The sequence below is a fragment of the Prionailurus viverrinus genome, chromosome A2, assembly GCF_022837055.1.
Source record: "Prionailurus viverrinus isolate Anna chromosome A2, UM_Priviv_1.0, whole genome shotgun sequence".
Lineage (NCBI taxonomy): Eukaryota > Metazoa > Chordata > Mammalia > Carnivora > Felidae > Prionailurus > Prionailurus viverrinus.
This window is the reverse complement of record NC_062562.1, coordinates 27,997,969-28,019,529: the sequence shown is the minus strand read 5'-3', so window position 1 is coordinate 28,019,529 and position 21,561 is coordinate 27,997,969. Positions and strand designations below refer to the sequence as shown.

The following is a 21,561-nucleotide window of genomic DNA, read 5'->3' as shown; positions in this document are numbered from 1 at the left end:
CTATTATGGCGCCATACTGTCCAGACTTCCTCTCCTTCTCCCTGGGAGTTCCCTCCCTTCTCTTGATTGTTTTGAGGCAAATGACATCGCTGCCATTAACTAGGATCTAGGATCCTAGCTCATGACTCTCCTGCAGACTTCTCATAGCACTTTGTCCCCACGAGTGCCATTCCCCTCATGTTATAGGTTTATGTAGTTCTCCCCGCTCATCGTCTTGGATGCAACCCTAGTGTTTTCATGAATTGTAGAAAGCTATCTTGACTTTCCCCAATTTGTGTTTCTATACGGTACATTTTCCATAATAAGGGCAGAACTTGAAGCCATGTACTTATTACTTCATAATCTTGTAGTGGAGAATACTCCATGTACCATATTTAAAAAAACTTTTCAAATGTTTATTTTTGAGAGAGAGAGAGACAGAGAGACAGAGAACAAGTGGGTGAGGGTCAGAGAGAGAGGGAGACACAGAATTTGAAACAGGCTCCAGGCTCTGAGCTGTCAGCACAGAGCCTGACGCAGGGCTCGAACTCACGAACTGTGAGCCAAAGTCGATTGCTTAACTGACTGAGCCACCCAAGCGCCCCTCCATGTACCATATTTAAATATGATAATCCAGTTGGTTAGACCCAACTGAAGCTAAAACCTTTTACAATCCAACTTGGGGGCTTTGAAGATGAGCCTGGGGCTCTGCTGAGAGCTTTTAGGTTCCTTGTAGCATAAAGCAGTGGTCAGTCTGGTGGTGTGCGAGCAAGTGTTTGAGTTCTGTCTCTCTGGGACATAAATGTGTGTGTGTGTGTGCCTGTGTTCATGCACATATTGTGCTTATTATAAATTTTACTGACACAAAAGATGTGTGGTCTGTAATTTATAAATAATAATAAAATCACTACCCTTTATTGCAAATTCCACATAGCTTTATCAGTTGTCACACAAAACTTTTGTGGATTTTGTCAAACTCTTATAGCCATAGCCAGTCTGTGTTTGCAAGTGATGAACAAGTGCCATTTTGTCATAAATATTGTATAATAGTTTTAAATACTGGAAGGATATGTCGTTAATTTTGTTTGTTCCACTCAGAAATAACAATTACAGATGGGGCACTCTTTAAATTTAATCTGCATGTTCTTTATCAGTCTCAAATCAACAAAACAATATCAAGCTGTGATTTGTGGCATTTGCCTGTTTGGCTGATACCAAGCTACCAACGTGACTTTTTGGAAAGTCAATTGGGCAGACATGCACTGTAGCACTCCATCAGCTAGTATCTCCACCACACAAATGTAATAGATGCAAATGACCTTAAGAGTACAGACAATAGTAAAATAATTAGGAAGGGACGAGCTTTGTGTATTTATTACCTTTAAAAATATTTGTGTTTAGGGGCTCCTGGGTGACTCAGTCAGTTAAGCATCTGATTTTGGCTCAGGTCATGACCTCGAGGTTCGTGAGTTTGAGCCCCGTGTCAGGCTCTGTGCTGACAGCTTGGAGCCTGGAGCCTGCTTTGGATTCTGTGTCTCCCTTGCCTTCTGCCCCTACCCCACGCTCTCTCTCTGTCTGTCTTTCTCTCTCTCTCTCAAAAGTAAAGAAACATTAAAAAATAATTTAAAAAAAATTTATTTAGGAGTACCTTGTTAGTCAGTGGAGCATGTGACTCTTGATCTTGGGGGTGTGAGTTCAAGCCCCACATTGGGTGTAAAGGTTTCTTAAACATAAAATCTTTAAAAACATATTTTCATTTGGGGTGCCTGGGTGGCTCAGTCTTTTAAGTGTCTGACTCTTGATTTCGGCTCAGGTTGTGACCTCACAGTTCATGAGACTGAGCCCTGTGTCCGGCTCCACAGGGACAGCACGGAGCCTGCTTGGGATTCTCTCTCTCCCTCTCTCTCTCTCTGCCCCTCCCTCCCTCACTCTCTCTCAAAATAAATCAATTCAAAAAATGTTTTTAATTTAATTGTGAGTTTTATATTATAATTTGCATAGTTATGTCACCTCATGTTTAATAATGGCTCTGTTTAACAATGAACTTGAGAATTCCTGAAGTTGAACAATAGACCATTGTAAGCCTGGTGGTAGTTTCAGCATGCCACTAGGTCCGTCCATTGCCAGGTGGACTGGGGAGATCCTGGGCCCTGAGGCCTCCATCCAGCCCATCCCAAAAATGTCACCAGAGGGTCTTGGTCTTGTCAGAAGAAAGAATTTAAGGACAGACACAATACAGTGGGTGAGCATACAAGCAGGAAAGTCTATTAAAATGAAAGCACACTCTTGAGATCTGAGAGTGGATTGACGGGGGAATGGGGGAAAGAGCTGTGCACACTAGAGTTTGGGTTTTATCTTTTACTGACAGTTGTTAACAAGGGAATGTTATATGCATTACCTGAAGCAAGGATTTCTTGGAAGCTGGTTTTGTGCTTTTTCTTCCTTATTTGGCCAGGGGTTTCCAGCCTACTTTGTCAGCCATCTTGGGCCTGTGTGGTTTTTTTTGGTTTCTTGGGGTTTTGTTTTGGAGTGCTTCCAGGACAGGCCTCTGACTCTGGTTGGCCATGACTTCCTCTTTGCTGGTACCCTGTTATAAGACCTAACTAACCACAGCTCACTTACAAGTCCAACACCAAAGTGGTGTTTGGTTATCAGACTTGAGTGTGGGGAGAGTGAGGTGTGAATGCTAGCCTTACCTTTTACTTTCAGTTTATAGAGTAAATTACTGTTGTTAAAGCATATTGTAAGTTATATTTTATAAGTCTTAAAGATTTCCCAGGTCAGTATAATACTAGGTGAAATAAATCAGTCAGAGAAGGATGAAGACCACGTGATTTCACTCATATGTGGAATGTAAGAAAAAAAACAAAGAAAAAAAGGGACAAATGGAAAAATCCCCCAAAACATAGGCTCTTAAATATAGAGAAGAGACTGGTGGCTCCCAGAAGGGCGGTAGGTGGGGGGACAGTTGAAGTGCATATAGGAGATTAACACTACACTTCTCTTGGGACGCCTGGGTGGTTCAGTTAGGTAAGCCTCCAACTCTTGATTTCGGCTCAGGTTATGATCTCACTGTTCGTGGGACTGAGCCTCATATCAAGCTCTGCACTGAACGTGGAGCCTTCTTGGGATTATCTCACTCCCTTTCTCTGTGGCCCTCCTCTCCTCAAAATAAATAAACAATAATAAAAAAAAAAAGGACTACACTTACCTTGATGAGCACTAAGCAATGTATAGAACTGTAGAATCTTGACATTGTACACCTGAAACTAATATAACACTATATGTTAATTATACTTCAATTAAAAAAAAAAAAAAAAAGAATTCCCAGATCAGACAAGACTGGTAGAAAGAAAAATGTAACTAATACTGTTGGATCTACTCTTGAAGCCAGGCCTCGGGCTAAGAACTTTAGATGCATTGTTTTGCCTGGACTTCTCAGGAGATAAATACTACCATTGCCCTCATTTTTTTTTAAATTTTCTTTTAAGTTTATTTATTTATGAGAGATAGAGACAGCATGAGTGAGGGAGGGGCAAAGAAAGAGGGAGACACAGAATCTGAAGCAGGCTCCAGGCTCTGAGCTGTCAGCACAGAGCCCGACACCGGTCTCGAACTCACAAACCATGAGATCGTGACCTGAGCCTAAGTCAGACACTTCACCGACTGAGCCACCCAGGTGCCCCCACCATTGCCCTCATTTTGAAGAAGGGAGAACCATGGCTGAGCAACAGTCAGCGGCAACTGGTCTGTGCTGGCAGCGGGATTCAGAGCCGTGCCCTGCAAACACTCTTGTCTTCTGCTGAGGAAAGCAGAGATGAGAGGAAGAGACAGACAACAGAGGAAGAGTTCAAGACAGGGTCTTTTTTCTTTTTTCTTTTTTTTAAAAATCATATTCTTATTTTCTCTTCCTCCTCCCTTCTTCTTCATGAAGCGGGTATGGTGTTTGCAGAGTGTTCCTTTCTTCCCTCTGAGTGTAAAGTCACTCCATGCTTGCTGCAGAACAACAGAAAATTTACCAAAGCAAGCATAGAGTTACAAATAAAAATGACTTCTGATTATATCACCCAGAAGTAACCAAGATTGTGACTTTTAGGTGTATGTATCAATAATGTTTGGTGTCCATAACATACAAAATGTAAATAATATATAATACATTAAGTATCAACATATGCTTTTATTTGTTGAACAATTACTTAACTTTCCATTATTACTTCCTGAGCTTGGAAAGGATAATCATTTTGAGAGCTGTGGCCCCTGGCTATTTGGAAAATAAAAGTTAGGGGGCTAGAACTACGGAAACAGAAGCTACATATAATCACTGTATCTTTTCCTATTTATTGCATGCTTTTCCCACATAAGATAGCCATCAGATATATTAGCTAGCAGCACATGAGTAATTTGAGCTTAACTTCCATTTCTTACTTTTTTCCATCCCTTGGTAAATGGAAAGCAAGAGAGCCAACACTGGGATGATCCATGAATTCACTATTTACTTCCTAGATAATTTCATATCTCAAATAATCTGAAAAATACTTCATGTTATGTTTCCATGCCTCATCTGTAAATCTGAATTCTTCTGAATTCTGTTTGTTGGTGCCTTGTTGATGAGGAAGAAAGGTAGGATTTCCATGTCAAAAGTGCTTATCCGTTCAAAAGGGGAAACCAAACCCAAATTCATAGCTGGGTTCAGGCTAGATTTTCACACATCTAATGCTGTGGAGCCATTGCCCATGGAGATCAAAATCATATGGAGTGACATTTGGTCACTGACCTAACTAAGGGTACTTCTGGGGCCTGTAATCTACTGCGGCAACAATCATATTTGACCACAGTCAGTGAAACGTTTCCCCTTTTACACTCAGTTATGTGACCAGTGAAATCATTTAATAAGTTCTGTCCTGCAGCTCATGATATATGGGTCCTATGTGGTTTGGCCCAATAAATCCTTATCCCTGTCTTGATCTTCAGATATCTAACAGGTCATAGTTTCTGAAGGAAATGTTTTTAGATTTTGCACATAAGATTACGTTGGTTATTTTCTTGTTTAAGATGACCAAGCTCTATAGCGATGGAAAAATAGTGTTTGGGAAATAGAGGGCAGAGGGAAGGTGAAGAAGGGATATTTTGTATTGACCACTGCTGTATATAGGCAAGATGATGTTTAAAACATTGTAATGTTTATAGCTTTTATAACCATTGTCTTGAAAACGATGGCATACAGGATGGTTAGGGCTCAAAGAAGAAACACTATCTTTTTGCACATTAATGAGAGTTGCTCTGGTAAGATTGTTTCCTGAGAAACTGTAGTGGGTATTAACAGAAGCAATGGTCTACCGTATTTATGTTATAGCATTTTGTTAATAGCAATGATCACATTTTGTTTTAAAGATACATTTTTAAAATCATTAAATTTGTTCTCTTTTTGAAATGTTTTGATAACTTGATTTAAATTACAGTTTTGTTACGGTATATATTCAGTCAGCATTGCTAGAATTTTCTAGCATTATATGTTTAGTGATAACAAGCTTCTTGATGGTCTGTTTTCCTTTCTTTATCCATACTTTGTTCCACACATGTAACCACAAACCCATAATTATATAGATTTTTTTCTCCTTAAAAAGAAAAAGAAAAGCCAGACAGAAGCTCTTCCCGCCAGAAATAAAACTCAGCCTTAGCAGAGAATTTAAAGCTTAGTGGAAGTCTTCACAGGGCCTCTTTGGAGACCTAAGTGTATTTGTTTTCTAGTGTTGAGTGGAAGAAAGTATTTAGAGTTTGCTCCTCTATTGTTTGATTAGGTTTTATTTTAGGGAGAACAGGGTTGAACTTCATATAAAGATGCCTAGTATTATATATAGTTATGTAGCAGTGAGTCCTTCAGAGTTTAGTTTTTCTCCCTCAGAAACAGATTTATAAGACTTACCCAGTGTAGGTCATGTGCAAAGACACTTGTAGATGACAAGGATATAACCCTCATGTGCCACTGTTTCTCTTCTATTCTGTTTGCATCATAAATTTCATTTTATAGTGTATGTCATATTATCCCATCCCCCCCCCCCCAATTTATGATTGGCTTTTATAATACTGTCCAAGATGAAAATCGTATGAATAAATGAAGATGTTATCTTAGATATTCCTTTCACTCTGGTGCCTGGGGACCAAGTAGCCAGACTTGAATAAAAAAAAAAAAAATGACAGCTTTTCTCAGAGAGTTCTGAATAGGAATGTGAGAGACGTTCCTGGCAGCCAGCTCCTGGACACGTTTAAAGCTATAGAGAAAAGAATTTCCTTTTGCACTAGAACACCAAGGCATAAAGAGAGTTAAATGCGCTGCATGGCACCATACTACCCAGAGTATGAGTGTGAAAGGACGTCCAAGTCACTAAATTTTTGGAATCTCATTAGATGCTGCTAAAACAGCAGTTTCTGTTCCCACACATGGTCATCTATTAGACTTCCTAGTCAATATGTTGAAGAGACTCAAAATATACTTATTGATTAGTCTTATTTTCAAAATGTACTATTGGCTCACTCATTGTTTCCTCCCTCCCACCCCCTTTATGTTCCTGCCTGACATAGAATTGTACCTTGAAATATTCAAAGGAATAAAAAAAGAAAACCAGGACTGAACCATTTTATAGTGGGCACTTACCAACATAGTTTTAAATCTAACTAATGAAGAAAAGTTATTTGTAGCCCATCTCAACTGTTTGAACTAGTTTTCAATATATCTGATAACATATTGCATATAGTAGAAAAACAACACACACACATCTAATTATGAGGTAGGTACATATGCATGGTAGTGATAGATTGGATGTTGTGTAGATTGAAACATAAGCACACAGACCCCTTCCGAGGCAGTTTCCTCCTACGGAAGGCCAAGACAGCCTAATTTTTCTACTATGTAGAAACCAAACTTCAAATAAGACATTGTCATTTAGTGTAATTGTTCATGCTTTCTTTATTGCATTACAGTGAGGATGACCGCTGGTCTATCTAATTTAGAATCTCAGTGCTACTCTGTCCAGTTTGTTGTCTTTAAGGTTTATCAGCTGTGCGATGGAGCTGAACCACTTGTGTTTTACTGAAGAGAGACGTATTGAAAGAGGATGAGGACATCCTGGGGACAATGGAAACAGTGACAACAGAGGTTTCCATGCGGACACGTATTTGTCCTGTGGAGGAGACAGAAGCACACACCCCCAAGCCAAAAAAAAAAAAAAAAAAATAGGTGATTAAAGCAGACAAGCTGTGATTTATAATTTATTTTCAGTGTTGCCAATTTGGTTTGGTAGGGAAGGGAAGATTGTTACAAAGATTTTATTTTACCTTATCTCAGTAGCCTTAAAAATCTTTGCTTTGGACTTTCACTGCTAGAAGGATATACTGTGTTGATGGTTTGTTCCTTATGGGTATCTGACTGACCGATAATCTCTTGGGCCTTAGGGAGTTTTGTTTCCCAGTTCAGTCTCCTTTGTGGTTAATCTTAGGAAAACGAGAGTTAAATTCTCTATTTAGAGAAAATAAAAATGGGACATTTAGTTCTCCTTCAAATGAATGTAAGTGGTAAATGTACATGGTGTTTAAATTCTTTGACAGCACATTAGTTTACCATTTGGTCACAGATAAATGTTCTAGAACTTTCCCACACCTTTTTAAAATCAAAAAATAAAAAACTCAGGGGTGCCTGGGTGGCTCAATCGGTGAAGCCACTCGGTTTAACCTAAGACTGACCGACTTTGGCTCAGGTCATAATCTTATGGTTCATGGGTTGTAGCTCCATATCTGGCTCTGTGCGGACAGCTCGGAGCCTGGAGCCTGCTTCGGAGTCTGTGTCTCCCTCTCTCTTTGCCCCTCCCCCCCCACACTCACTCAAAAATAAATATTAAAAATAAGTTAAAAAAACCAAAGTGAGACGCCTGGGGGGTTCAGTCGGCTAAGCATCGACTTTGGCTCAGATCATGATCCTGCAGTTCATGGGTTTGAGCCCCATGTCAGGTTCTGTGCTGACAGCTGAGAGCCTGGAGCCTGCTTTGGATTCTGTGTCTCCCTCTCTCTCTCTCTGTCCCTCTCCACTTATGCTCTGTCTCTTTCTCTCTCTCTCTCTCTCTCTCTCTCTCTCACAAAATGAATAAGCATTAAAAAAATTAAAAAAAAAACCCCAAAGCTTTATATTTTCATAATCAGTCACATATATCATAGGGCTATATTGCTGATGACCTCTTCTGGAGTCAGAGAAATATGTATAAGAGACCTTTTTCCATCCCTGACTAGCTGGTTGACTTTCAGAAAATTACTTATCCTTTTTCAGCCTCAGTTTTACTATCTGAGATGTGAAAGATGATGGAAGTACTTACTGAAGATTTGTTACGAAGATTAAATTGAATAATGCATGTATACTCCCTGCCACATAGTAAGTGTTCAATAATTACTGTTATTTTTATGATTGTTATTAATCTGTCTTAGAGCTCAAGTCTATTGCTGAATTCCAGTAGGACTGTTGCTATTTGCTCCCTCCCCCCCACCCCCCAAATCTTCTTTTTTCCTTTTTGGTCCACTGCCCAGATTTGAAATGTTCTTTGTTACCATCCTCCCCAATGTTTTGTGGCAATTCTTTTTTCTTCAGCCACTTCTGCATGAGGCAGATATCCCCTTTCACCATCAGCTGATTATTTCTTGTGATTCTTGGAGATATTACAGGTTAAATCAATGCCTTTATTGAAGAAGATAATGTTCTTCCATTACAAAATTCTTCACAATTTTCTTTCAGCAAGTCATTCATTCGTTCGTTCATTCATTCATTCATTCATTCATTCATTTTCTATTCATCTGTGAGTGTATTAGATACCAAAGTGAGAAAAGCGAATGAATCCTGGATCCTGTCTTGAGGGAGTCTAATGTGAGCTCAGATGTGTCAGAGTAGGAGTACAAGTTACATAAGCGATGCCCCTGATTCATACAAAGGGAAAAAATAAAACCATCATGGGAAATAAACCTAATTCTTTCAAAACTTGTGTTGCCAGCCTTCATCATTCTTGAATGTGTTTAGAAGTTCCCTTAAGAATCTTCATAACTGTTTTTATCAGCTCATCCTCTAATTAAACTTGTTTCCCTTCAACGAACATTCAGAATAATTAAAGCACACACACACACACACACACACACACACACACACACACACACACACATTATTTTCGGTTGTTCTCCTTACTTGTATTGCAGTAGGATTGTTTTTGTGCTATTTTACCCTTCCATGTGTACAGGTCAGCTTTTGTGGAAAAACCTGGGCATTCACATCCTTGTGATTTGCTTCCATGTTCTTATCAGTGTACAGACTTGAAGAACAGATCGTGTTTATAAATTGCTTGCATTCCTCCTATGAATTTGCCTTTAGGTGGTGCACACACATAGATAATTCACACCTAGAACACTCCTCTAGGGAGCCAAGTTTATACTCTATGGTTGCTGTGAAAAGCCAGGTGCTCATTTGGTTAGTGATGGAGTCAGGCAGCTCAGGGGTCTTGAACACCCTGATGTCGTCAGATTTCTCACAGAAAGAAACGCTGCACAGACACAAAGTCTGGTTTCCGTATACCTGGATAACTGCAGGCTTTTATCCATAAATGGCCCATTTTCAGTAAGTAACTTTTAGGAAATCAGGCAACATAAATGTATTTTTGTTTAAACAAATGGCTCCTAAAGGGTGAGTTCCCAAATCCCCTGTGTCTTTCCAACACTGCTTATGTTGAAAATGAGCATCTCTTTGTTCTATTCTGTTTCCTCATTCGACTCTCTTACTTTACTCCTTTGGCAATTTGGTACTTATTTTTGTTGTTTCCTGTTTTCTACCCTAGGGATAAACTCTTTATTACTTAAAAAAAAAAAGAAGTATGTTCCATAAATCACCAGATTCCCATTAATCATTCATCACTTTCTCTTTTCCTCCACTTCTCATCCCTCTGGCTTCTTTCCACGCACCTGCTTCTTAAGTGGTGGTTAATGTGATAAGAGGCCTTGCCTAGGAAATCAGTGGCTTATCAGCTTTCAGAGAATTTCTTAAATTTATTTATACCTTTTTTGAGACAACATCTTCTTTGGGCCTGCTTGCTTTTGTTTGCAATAGGTCCGGCACGTGGCACAGATGTTCACAGAGACCTGTGAGAATAGACAAGTGGAGGAGAAATCTCAGGATGGCTATGTCTTCGAACAGCTTAGCAAAATAGTCTTCAATATTTACTAGATTGACAAAATTTAAAAAAATTAACGTTTTTCCATTTTTGAGAGACAGAGCATGAGCAGGGGAGGGGCACAGAGAGAGAGGGAGACACGGAATCTGAAAAACTCCAGACTCCAAGCTGTCAGCCCAGAGCTCAGCATGGGGCTCGAATTCACAAACCGGAAGATCATGACCTGAGCCAAAACTGGATGTTTAACTGAATGAGCACCCAGGTGAACCCGACAAAATTAAAAAAAAAAAAAAAGTCCCTTTGAAGACAGGTATTGTTCTTCAGTGCTTTGACCAGTGCTAGTCCTCTGGAAAGTTCTGGATTCTTTTCCTGCTTTTCATCCCACTTGAGCCTCAAGTAAATAAATAAACATTTGTCAGTAGTTCCTATGCTCCATATTGAAAGCCAGAGGCCTAAAATCACTGTCTTAGAGTAGAATACAAAGGGGAAGGGGGCTGAGATTGAAATTCATTCCTTTATGCCCTTCACCTGCTTTCTTGAGACAACCAGGAGTAGAACCATTGCATTGTATTCAGCTGAAAGCACAAAATTGCTAATCTGAATCAAGTTCCAGAGTGCTGGTTTGCTTTAAAGCAAACAAACAGAAAGCCATAGTGACATTCCTGGAGGCATGCCTCCAAGTACTTAATGTAATTACTTCCTGGTTCCTGAGACGTGATTAATTAGATAAGAAGAGATCAAGCGTAATCCAAAAAGATATAAGAGATTTTCTAAATGGGGGTTACTCTTGGCTTCATGGCCATGAGAAGAAATCAGTAGATCCAGGGACACAAACATCTCCACTGGCCCATGATCATGGCTGGAAAACCTCTCAACCTCAAGAACCTCTAAAAGTTTCATGGAGAAAGGTGAGCTGGAGAGATAAAAAGGAATTTTTTCCCCTGAGTATGCAGGATGTTTTCTTATTTCCAGCCTAGACTTTCTCTACCTGGGGTTGTCTGCTTTAATGGACACCAAGGCCATTTTATTGCAGATGCTTGATCAAGCACTTAGTCTGACATACTTTGTCTATCGTTACTGCTAAATTAAATTCCACTCTGACAGCTTACCACCAAGTCAGGCCCCATTTTGTCTGATAGCTATTTTGATTTAGAAGAAGCAGCTTATCTGGTAACCTCATCCTTTGTCCCTCCTTTTCAAAATGTCCGTTAAGAAGCTTTGCTATGAGAGAAAAGAGGATCATTTTAAATTCCTCATAATTTTTTTTAAAGCTGGCAGAGTTGTGAAATTGTGAAAGCATAGAGCTACAGATTAATGTAGGTCTGGAGCCTTGTAGCTGCTGAAAATCTATCTTTACCTGCATCTTGTATTTCATCCCCCACCCCGTGCACGCAACTTCCCGTGCACGCATCTTATGCTCTCCTAGGCGGAGTAAATAGTGACATTTGCCAGAAACTGAGGGGAGAAAAGGGAAATAAGTGAATGCCAGTAAGTTTTCTAGTAATAGCTATAGAATCATGGAATTACCTTGCTGGAAGGGTCCTTAAGGATTTTCCATTGTGTTTCAACCCTTTGTCCCCTTGGAAGGAGACAACACAAATCCCCATGGCCAGAATTCTCAATGTTGGTTGGGGTGTGGAAATGGCCATGCAGCTTGAGTGAGTCAGAATCTGGAAGGTTCTGCTGGGTGTGAGTGTTACGTTGGAAGAAATTTATCCCTTCTGACATGGTCCTTCTCATTTGCCCTTCTCGCCTCCTTTTCCTGCATCTGCTCAAATCATTGGCTTAGAGCAACCTTCTCATTTACAGGTAAGAAAATAGAGTTCCATAGAGAGGTTAAGGAGCTTATGAAGATCATTAGGCCTTAAGAAATACCTTCCCACTTGTGTTCTTAGGCATATCTTGTCTCAGAAAACCATGACAGAAATCAGGCTAGTATTGCTGTTGGCACAAGAACTGTGTTGAACAACAATTCTCTTTGTCTCCAATGGAAAATTAATCATGTTCCCATCCTATTGTGAACTAGTGATAAAATTTAGCCATACTGTCTTTGAAAAGGCCTAGCTGCCAAAAGTTGCCCGCCTTCTTCTCTGTTCTCATACCCTTTCATCACCTCCTCTTTTTGTTTTCTCTTTTGAGTTCCTTTTCTTGCCATGCTCAACTTGATCACATATTTGTGAAGCCACTTTTTTAAAAAAAAAGAATTATTCCTGGAAATCTGCTACAGAATCAAAGCAACACGTTTGTATTTTAGACTTAAAAAATGAAAAGCCTGCAAATAGAATGCAGTGATGAATATTTGTAATCATAAAGCCATATTTCAGAAGCACTAGAGGAATTGCTATTTAGAAAGAACCATGTTATGAGTCTTATGGTAAAACACGTAAGTATCACATTTGTTTAGACTCCAGCTATTCACAAAGCCAATTTCTGAGGGGACCATGGATCAAAGGGCAAATCTGAAAGGAGAGCCAAGAAAGCACACCTCCTAATTCCAGAAATGATAAGAAGGCAGGAGAGACAAAGCAGAAAGCTCCAGTTTCTTTGCTTTCTAAACCTTGAAAGGCTTTTGGAAAAAAACAGTCGAAGTTTTCATCCTGAATTTGAAGAAATGCCAAGAACATAATTTTTGGCATCTTGTAAAATCGAAATGGTTAAATCATTTTTAAAGTATATCATTTAGAATTTTAATAGTAGAATAATTTGATTCTCACTCAACATTGTCTCTTTTCAAGTATGTGAACAAGTTCTTTATGGGTTGAATATTGTACATCATTCCTTTTTCTTTTTTAATTCATATTTTCATTTACTTACTTCATAGTATGTTATCAATATAAAATGGTTACAAGTCTTTATTGATCATCTTTTGGTCCCAGAACCTGAAAAAAAAAGTTCCTGAATCCATATTCCTCTAAGTTCCAAAGTTAATTCTGCATTGAGTTGTTATTACTATTATTATTGGTACAGATTGACCAAAACCATGAATATATAACAAATACTGGTTATTATTATATATATAAAATTAAGGTTTTTTGATTTTTATTAATAAGATGGACAAGGTTGCTTTTTTCAAAAATAGCTTTTGTATTAAGTCAAATATCATTTATTTTAGGAATGAGACAGGATTTAGTATAATTTAGTAAAATTATTATTGTAGATGTAAACATTGACAAGTTTTTCTTGCATAATAAGTAGATGAGATTGGAGGGATTTTTATGTTATGGAATTTTTAAAACTTCCGAACAGTTTTATGCCAAAGAAAATCAGATAGTAATTTCCCATCAAGTTACTTTTTTGTGATTCCTCTTTTGACAATTCAGTTAGTTCTTGCAAGGAAAATTTTCTTGCAAGGAAAAACTGCCTTGAAAAAGGATTTGTTAATCAGTTTCTTGAGGCGTTACTTTCTCTATTTCTGGGAAGTTCACCAAAGGCTTACCAAAGCTTCTCAACTGCCCATTAATTATACTTGTTGCTTTTTCTCTTAGAGGAACCATGTTGAACTGATATGCTCAGAGTTGGGAAACTAGAAATATTCCAAAGTTCAATATACCTCTGTAGATTTGTTTGTTTATTTTGGACAAAATGCCTTATCTTATTGATGGAGCTCTGGAGTGGTGGGGCTCTGGAGCTGACAGTTCTCAAGAATTCATGAGATGTCTTTGGTGCAAAAAGGTGATTATTAAAGCACAGGGATAGAACCGGTGGGCAGAAAGAGCTGCACTGGGGGTGTGAGGAGTGACTGATTATGTACTACGGAGATGGGGGAGGTTAAGGCAAAGGAGAGGTTTCCAAAAGGATTTTCATATGCTAAAGAGGACTCAAAAGATCCTGGAGGCCTAGCTATTGTCAATTTAAGGTTGTTTTTTCTTCTAGTGGGCAATTAACATTAAGATAGTAGGGAATTCCTGGAGAAATGTTATACTCTGCCTGTCTCAAGTATTTGTCAGTGGGCTGCAGGTTATAAAGAAATTTAATTTTACTTATCATTTTTTTCTTGCCTTTGTTCCTCACATCACTATGGAGGGGAGGATGATGTTGGGGCTCCAGGAAACTGAGTCTATAAGTTTCTGGAGATTAGCCTATTGATAAGATTGCCTTTTTCTTATAATTTACTAAGATATTTGTAAACTGCTGGAGACTTCTGTCAGGCAACTCTGTGATCTAGATCAGACTTAAGCAATTGTTTTTCCCTTTTCTTTGTTCTTGGGCAGCCAGGAGTGCCTGAGGAGTGTCACAGGGATGTCACCTGAGGGGAGTGGGGCTTGCAGACTGTCAGCTTGCCTTATGCTTCCTCATCATTATCACATGCTGTAAATATATTTCATCAAAACCTTGGAGCTGCAGGGTTAGCTCAAGTTTATGGAACATATCTACCGTATAACCTGTTCTGAAAAACTTTTTTGCTGAATCAGCTAGGTCAGGTTTGCTTTTTTTTTAGGTTGAATTTTTTTTTCATTCAAACAAACTTTCTCATGGGTCTCTGAGTGACTTATCTTTTCACTTCTGAATTCTCAGTCTACAATGGATTGCTAGATATGGTGACAGGGTTTCAGTAGTCTGCCCCTGGGAGAAATAAGGCCCCTCCATTTTTGGTGTTCCTTATGGATTCCCTTTTGCTTTGCTCTCATGGGACTGTTTCTCAGGAGCTATGTGTCTGTTGACAATGGCTTGCAAATGAAAAGGGAATGTATTTAAGTAGAAATTGTCATCCCCATGACTCCTTGACAACAAATGCATTCTCTGACAGATCAATTTTAGGAAAAAAAGTTGAGCATCTGGTAACTGATTTTCTTAAATATATTTGATTTTGTGAACTTGGGTTGGAATACCACTATTATAAAATCTGTAAAAACCAGAAAAAAAGAAGATACATAATAACCTAAGGACATTTGGTGTATTGATGATCAGGTTTAACCCCTGTAATATGTTCTGAGGAAGTCAGTAATTCATGTTCATATTCATGATCTGGATTCATCAACAACAGTTTAATTGTGAGGACAAATTTCTGCCTAAGAAGGCATTTTAGATTAATTTCTATACATTGTGAGGAAGTCAAAAATAAAAGGTAAACCCTTTGATACTGAAAGTTGTAAATCCTTGGAATTCATGTCTTTTGCACCTAGTTCTCATGATGAATTATTCTATATGTTATCACAAACAGAAGCCTCTTTGGGATCAGTTTTCTGGGATTCTATAACCATATTTGTAAAGAATTTGGAAGGTTCTCTAAGCTAATACAAGAAGCCTACTATAATCTAAATCTAAGAACTGATAAATAAACCAGTGCATCTAATTGTTCATAGCCTATTACTTAAAGGTTTCTACCTTGTGGAGAGGAAGGAAACATTAGATCACCTAAAGAAAACAAATTTTTCATATTAGAGAAGGTAAATCAAAATTATTTTATCTTGCCAATAATGTATCATTATGCCGTTGCTCCTATATATACTGAGAGTTTATAGGAATTATATAGATTATCGCTTCTTGGCTTTTTGGCTAAGATCAAGTACAGGAATTATGTAGATTATATTTTTATGCTTTTACTTTCTGTAAAATGTAGAGCTGTCAGCTCCCTGTATCTTCTCTTCCCTGTATCATTCTGCTACAATGAGAAATATTCATATAGGTCTTAGATCCAAATAACTTATTTTGTATGCAGTTAAACTGGTGATATAAGAAATATCAGGGGTGCCTGGATGGCTCATTTGGTTAAGTGTCTGACTCTTGATTTCAGCTCAGGTCATGATCTCACAGTTTGTGAGATCTAGCTCAACACTGGGCTCATGCTGACAGTGCAGAACCAGCTTGGGATTCTCTCTTCCTCTCTCTCTGCCCCTCTCCCACTCATGCTCACTGTCTGTCTGTCTGTCTCTCTCTCAAAATAAATAAATAAATAAACATTAAAAAAAAAGAAATATCAGAAAGAGTCTCAACTGTGTCTCTTACATGATTAGCTGACTTGGTACTGATCCGTACTGAAGGTAAGCTTGTGGTTTTAGGGTACATCACTTTGCAGGTATTTGCAGTGTCTTCCATAGTTATTAGAACAGAATATGAAGCTTTGCTCTCCTTGGTTGTCTGGGCCAAACAGAAAAAGCAGCAGGTAAACTGAGATGCTGAGAGGCTCAAGTTTAACCTCCCTAAACTTTAATTTCTTCATCTGTAAAATCGGATGATCATAGTAACTACTGCATAGGATTGTTGAGTCAAATAAATGATTAAATGCACGTAAAGCGCTTTTTAAGAGCTCTTTAATAATACTAGCTCTTACGATTATTAATTGGCCTGAAATAATAGCCTAATGAAAAATATGGACTAATATTGGATCATTTGAACAAAATGTTTTCAGTTAGATGCAAATTTAAGTTCACCCCCTATCAATAAATTCAAATATTTATCATTTATCTTTTTTTATCATCATGTGTAGAAATGCATTTGTCATTATCTTAGTCTGTTTGGGTTGCTGAAACAAAAATAACCACAGACAAGGGGGCTTAAACAACAGAAGTTTATTTCTGACAGTTCTGGAACCTGGAAAATCCAAGATCAAGTCAGTGGCCCATTTATTGTCTGGTGTGAGCCTGCTTTCTGCTTCAGAGAGGTGCCTTCTCGCTGTGTCCTCACATGGAAGATGGGACCAGGAAGCTCTATGGGGTCTCTTACAAGGACACTCATTCCATTATATGACCTACTCATATAATCATATGGGCCTGAAGGCCTCCACCTCCTAGTATTATCACATTTGGGGTTAGGATCTCAGTATATGAATTTTATGGGGATAAACATCCAGTCTATGGCAGTCTTCATGTATATTAACAGTATAGATTTTTTTAATAACAACTGAAGATATGCCTAGAGATACCATGCTTCAAGTGACATGATTATTCTTGGAACATTGGGACTTGATTTTAATTATCATCTCTTACTAGTTTCAAGATGCCACTTAGGTAGATGAAGCTTCTTGCAGCGTAAAAGGTTTTTAATATAAATTTTCTTCACTAATGACTTACAGCCGATTTAGGATATCACCTTTCGGTCATAGAGCTCCCCCCCAGCCAATGTAGAAAGGAGTTATTCAGGCTCTACTCATTATTTCCTAAGTAGTATTAGTAACCACACTATGGAAAGTCTACTTAAATGTCACATTTTCCTGGTTTTGCCCAGGATTATGTTAATTCTGTGTCCTCATATTAGTGATCTGTTGGTGACCTCCATTCCATCAGACACAGTAAACAGTTGACACTTGAACAATACAGGATAGGGGCACGGTCCCCCCTGCACAGTCGTAAATTCATTTATAACTTTTGACCCCACCCCCACCCCCAGACTTCACTCCTAATAGCCTACTGTTGACCAGAAGTCTTACCAATGACATAAATAGTAGATTATCACATATTTTGTATGTTATATATATTATTTACTGTATTCTTACAATGAAATCAATTAGGGAAAAGAAAATGTTAAGAATACCATGAGGAAGAGAAAATACATTTATAGTACTGTGCTCTATGGGAAAAAAGCCGTGTATAAGTGGACCTGTGTAGTTCAAACCTGTGTTATTCAAGGGCCAACTGTAATTACCTCTTTGACAGTTGGTCAGATTTGTTTTTGTTTTTAAAAAAATTTTTTTAATGTTTATTTATTTTTGAAACAGAGAGACAGAGCATGAAGAGGGGAGGGTCAGAGAGAGGGAGACACAGAATCTGAAACAGGCTCCAGGCTCTGAGCTGTCAGCACACAGCCCGACGCGGGGCTCAAACTCAGGGACCAGGAGATCATGACCTGAGCCGAAGTCGGCCGCTTAACCGGCTGAGCCACTCAGGTGCCCCAACAGTTGGTCAGATTTGTAAGACTCCTTTTTCTTAAAAGCAGATTTTATATATGATAGTAGAGGAAAGCACTTTAGCATTACAAAGAAGAAAGCACAAAAATAGAACTGAGAACCCATAAGAAAGAAGCAGAGCAGGCACTGAGTGAAGGCTGTCATCGCACCTTCTGTTGCTCTTTCCTTCCCATGTCAGTGTCAGTCCTTGTTTTGAAGGAGACTCAATGGGAATCTGTCTGTCACTCCTTAAGCTGGGTCACAGCTTGTGCATTGTCTGGTTGGCTGCCTCCTCATTCTTCAGAGCACCCAATAAAATAGAGTAAATCCTATTGGTGAGTGAAATTGATGAGGAAAGAGATACAATTATTGTGCAGTATTTGTTGGGAATTTCAAGAGTAATAAAAACAGAGTTTGGAAGAAGACTATGTGAAATACTGAGTATCTGTATCAGATTGTGGAATTCATTTGCCAAGGAGGTTAGCTGCCAGCTTTCTGCAAGAAAAAAGTCCAAATTAGTTCGATTATTTTAATAATTATTATTTAACATGCGCTAAGTGCACACAGTTCACATGATATCAGAATGCACCATGGAAGAAACTGAAGTTGCTATTGGATTTAATTAATCTCTCAAGTTAATTGCCAATATGGGCCACATTTCTTACATGAGTAAAATTGGAGTGTGAGAAAAGATAATGTCCCTCCCTCGTTAAGCTGTCCATGGTAGATTTACAGGGCGACAGTGAGGCCCATTCAGGCTTAGTTTTGATAGCTTTTATTACTGACAGCGTAGAGTAAGTGGTGATCCATCCTTTCATTACAAGACTCAACCCAAAAGCTATGGCACAAACACAACCACCTCTAGCAGGGAGGTTTCAAATAGCTGTTTGTAGTTTGATACTCAGCTTGTCCTATTTTTTTTTTTCTGTAAGCCCCAGACTTCTTTTGTTCTTCCGAAGTGTGGAGCATGGCGGTATAGGGCACTGCCTGACACCTGCCAAGAAGGGCAGCCCTTGTAACTGCAGCCTTCCCCAGAGTAGGATTCAGTTAGTGACTTCTGTCAATGAGGGGAGTTTGTAGATCTTAGGAACTTCCCTTCACACAGTTATGTAACTGGCATGTGACTCCCACCACCAGCTTGTGCTTGTCAGGCACTGTGGATGGGGACTTTTAAAATGGCTGAGTCCCACTTCGGCTCAGGTCATGATCTCACTGTTTATGGGTTCGAGCCCCGCGTCGGGCTCTGTGCTGACAGCTCGGAGCCTGGAGCCTTCTTCAGTTTCTGTGTCTCCCTCTCTCTCTGCCCCTCCTCCACTCATGCTCTATCTTTCTTTCTCTCTCTCTCAAAAATAAATAAGCATAAACAAAGTTTTTTTTTTTAATGGCTGACATATTGTTGATAGCCTGCAAAAACTGGAACACCATTTATATCCTGTCTTTCCATCAATGTTTGCTTCTATGGAGCTTTAGGTTGGGTTCCCTAGAAGCAGAGCTTGAGATGAGGATTGCTGTGCAGGACATTTATTAAAGCAGGCCTCTTGGGAAAAACCAGGAAGGGAGTAAGGGAATTAGGACAGGACAGGGGAAGAAGCTACCAAGGATGTGGTTTCTAATGAAGTTAGCCTGATCACATGGGGAGCTCTGGAGTATGAACCATAACATAGTCGGTCCCATTTTGAGGCAAGGGAGCAGGCTTGTATCTCCCCTTTGCATTAATCAGTCATTAACTATGGACCCTGAGTGGATGGTGAGTATGGTGGTGTATCTCTTAGGCATCTCTGGGTGAGGAGATTCTAATCACACAAGGGCAGTCCCATTGGAGAAGATTGATGGCAGTACCTGCAGGGAGGAATGGGCTACTGAACAGGTAAAAAGCAGACCACAGGGTTCTGTGGGACATCGCAACCCCTGCTAAGTGTAGGGAACACATTCTGTAGTGGAATAGGACATCTGCATGCACAAGGGAACACAAGTTCCCTTCAATCTTCAAAATTCGGTGGCAGAGTCAGAATGCATTGTAACTATAGATTGTTAATTTCGTGCCCCGATTCAGTTTTTAATAAGAGACCAAGAACTGATAGGATGGAAATTAAGTAGTACCTTTTTTGGCTTTCCGCAAAATGAAGTAGCTATCAAATAGACCTTCACCTGAGAAAAAGAAGATGACATTTCTTAACCCCACTCAACCTAATTAATCTTTTGCCCCTCCGCAGATTTTTAGTAAAATGTTGTTAATGCCTGTAAAGGTAATTAAAGATGACAGATGAAAAAAAATGATTATACTCTCATGACAAAGAGGAAGTGAGGTATGCAAAGTGTCTGGGAGCTACAAAATACAGCCTCTTGTTACATCAAATGACAGGGCCTGGGTCTGTGATGTAAACACATTATTGCAAATGTCAGTGCACAGAGAATTGTTTGGACAGACTGCAAAGATGATTACTAAAGAAATAGCAAAAGCAATAAAATATAGAACAACACCCCTTCATTGGCTAAGTTATAATTCAAACGTGTTATCGCTATGAATGAACCATTTCCTATACAGACTTAACTTTTCTTAGATAGGCTTCTTCAGTAAGACAGCAAGATAAAAGAAGCAACATTTGATATTAAAATATTAAGTACATTAATGTAAATCATAAAACTTTGATATCTCAAATTGCAAAGGATACATTCCAGGGTTCATATCTCTCGTCCGTCCTCCGTTGCACTCTTCTTCCCTATCAAAAATATCAATAGATTGCTACAATAAATCCAATTATGAAACTTCTCACTGCATAGGTTTCAGAGTTTAGCCATGTATATATTTGTATAAATAGATATTTTCTGGCACTTTATTCGCTCTGTATTTCATGTATTTTTTACTAAAGCTTCGACTCTACTAAATTATTCCTGAAAGATTCAATCTAAAGAGAAATTTTGTGTATATTTTATTTAAAAAGGCAATGCATTTCTTTGAATAAAATTAGTTGTAAAAAAAATATTAGGACTTTTTCCCTCCAATCTGTTGTTTCTTTGGTGCCTTCTTTTGATTTTTCATGTAAATTTTTTTGTCAGAAAGGAAATTTTAGACACAAAAGTTGGTAATGGTCCATTATATAAATCTGAAGTGTCAAGTGTCAACTCTAAAATATTTGTAACCTTGGGTTCATGAAACATTTAAAATTTCATGAGGACTTTTGTTGTTCAGCATTTGCTGTGGTCATGGACAATGCTATTGTCTTGGTAAAAATTTATCTATCTATCTATCTATCTATCTATCTATCTATCTATCTAGTAGGTTCTATGCTCAACATGGATCTCAGGACCCTGAGATCAAGAGTCGCATGCTCCTACTGAGCCAGCCAAGCACCCTTCACGGTAGAATAATTTTTAAAACATTCTGGTTCAGTTTTTTGTTGCCAAAAGAAAAAAAATTCTCTAAAGATAGTGCTTGAAATTGCCTTCTGGTTGGTTTTTTGGAGGGTTAAAATCATATTAAATTATTTTTGTTATTACTAAATCCATGTAAGAAGAAGTTTCCAAACCAAAATTATACTGTTAACCCTGGCTTATTTGAGTAAAACTGTT

General features: G+C 38.6%; 1 protein-coding gene across 6 annotated transcripts in view; it reads left to right on the top strand.

The window, feature by feature from the left end:
• FHIT (fragile histidine triad diadenosine triphosphatase) overlaps positions 1-21,561 on the top strand; it is a 1,426,527-nt gene that overhangs the window by 189,267 nt on the left and 1,215,699 nt on the right. For 2 of the 6 annotated variants that reach the window (XM_047850987.1, XM_047850988.1), the window contains exon 1: positions 8,292-8,395. The exons of the other annotated variants lie outside the window; for them this stretch is intronic. In XM_047850987.1, the coding sequence (XP_047706943.1) occupies positions 8,375-8,395 (21 nt within the window). In that variant the 5' untranslated portion in view covers positions 8,292-8,374. Of the gene's footprint in view, positions 1-8,291; positions 8,396-21,561 lie in introns of those variants that run through there. 6 annotated transcript variants of the gene reach the window in all.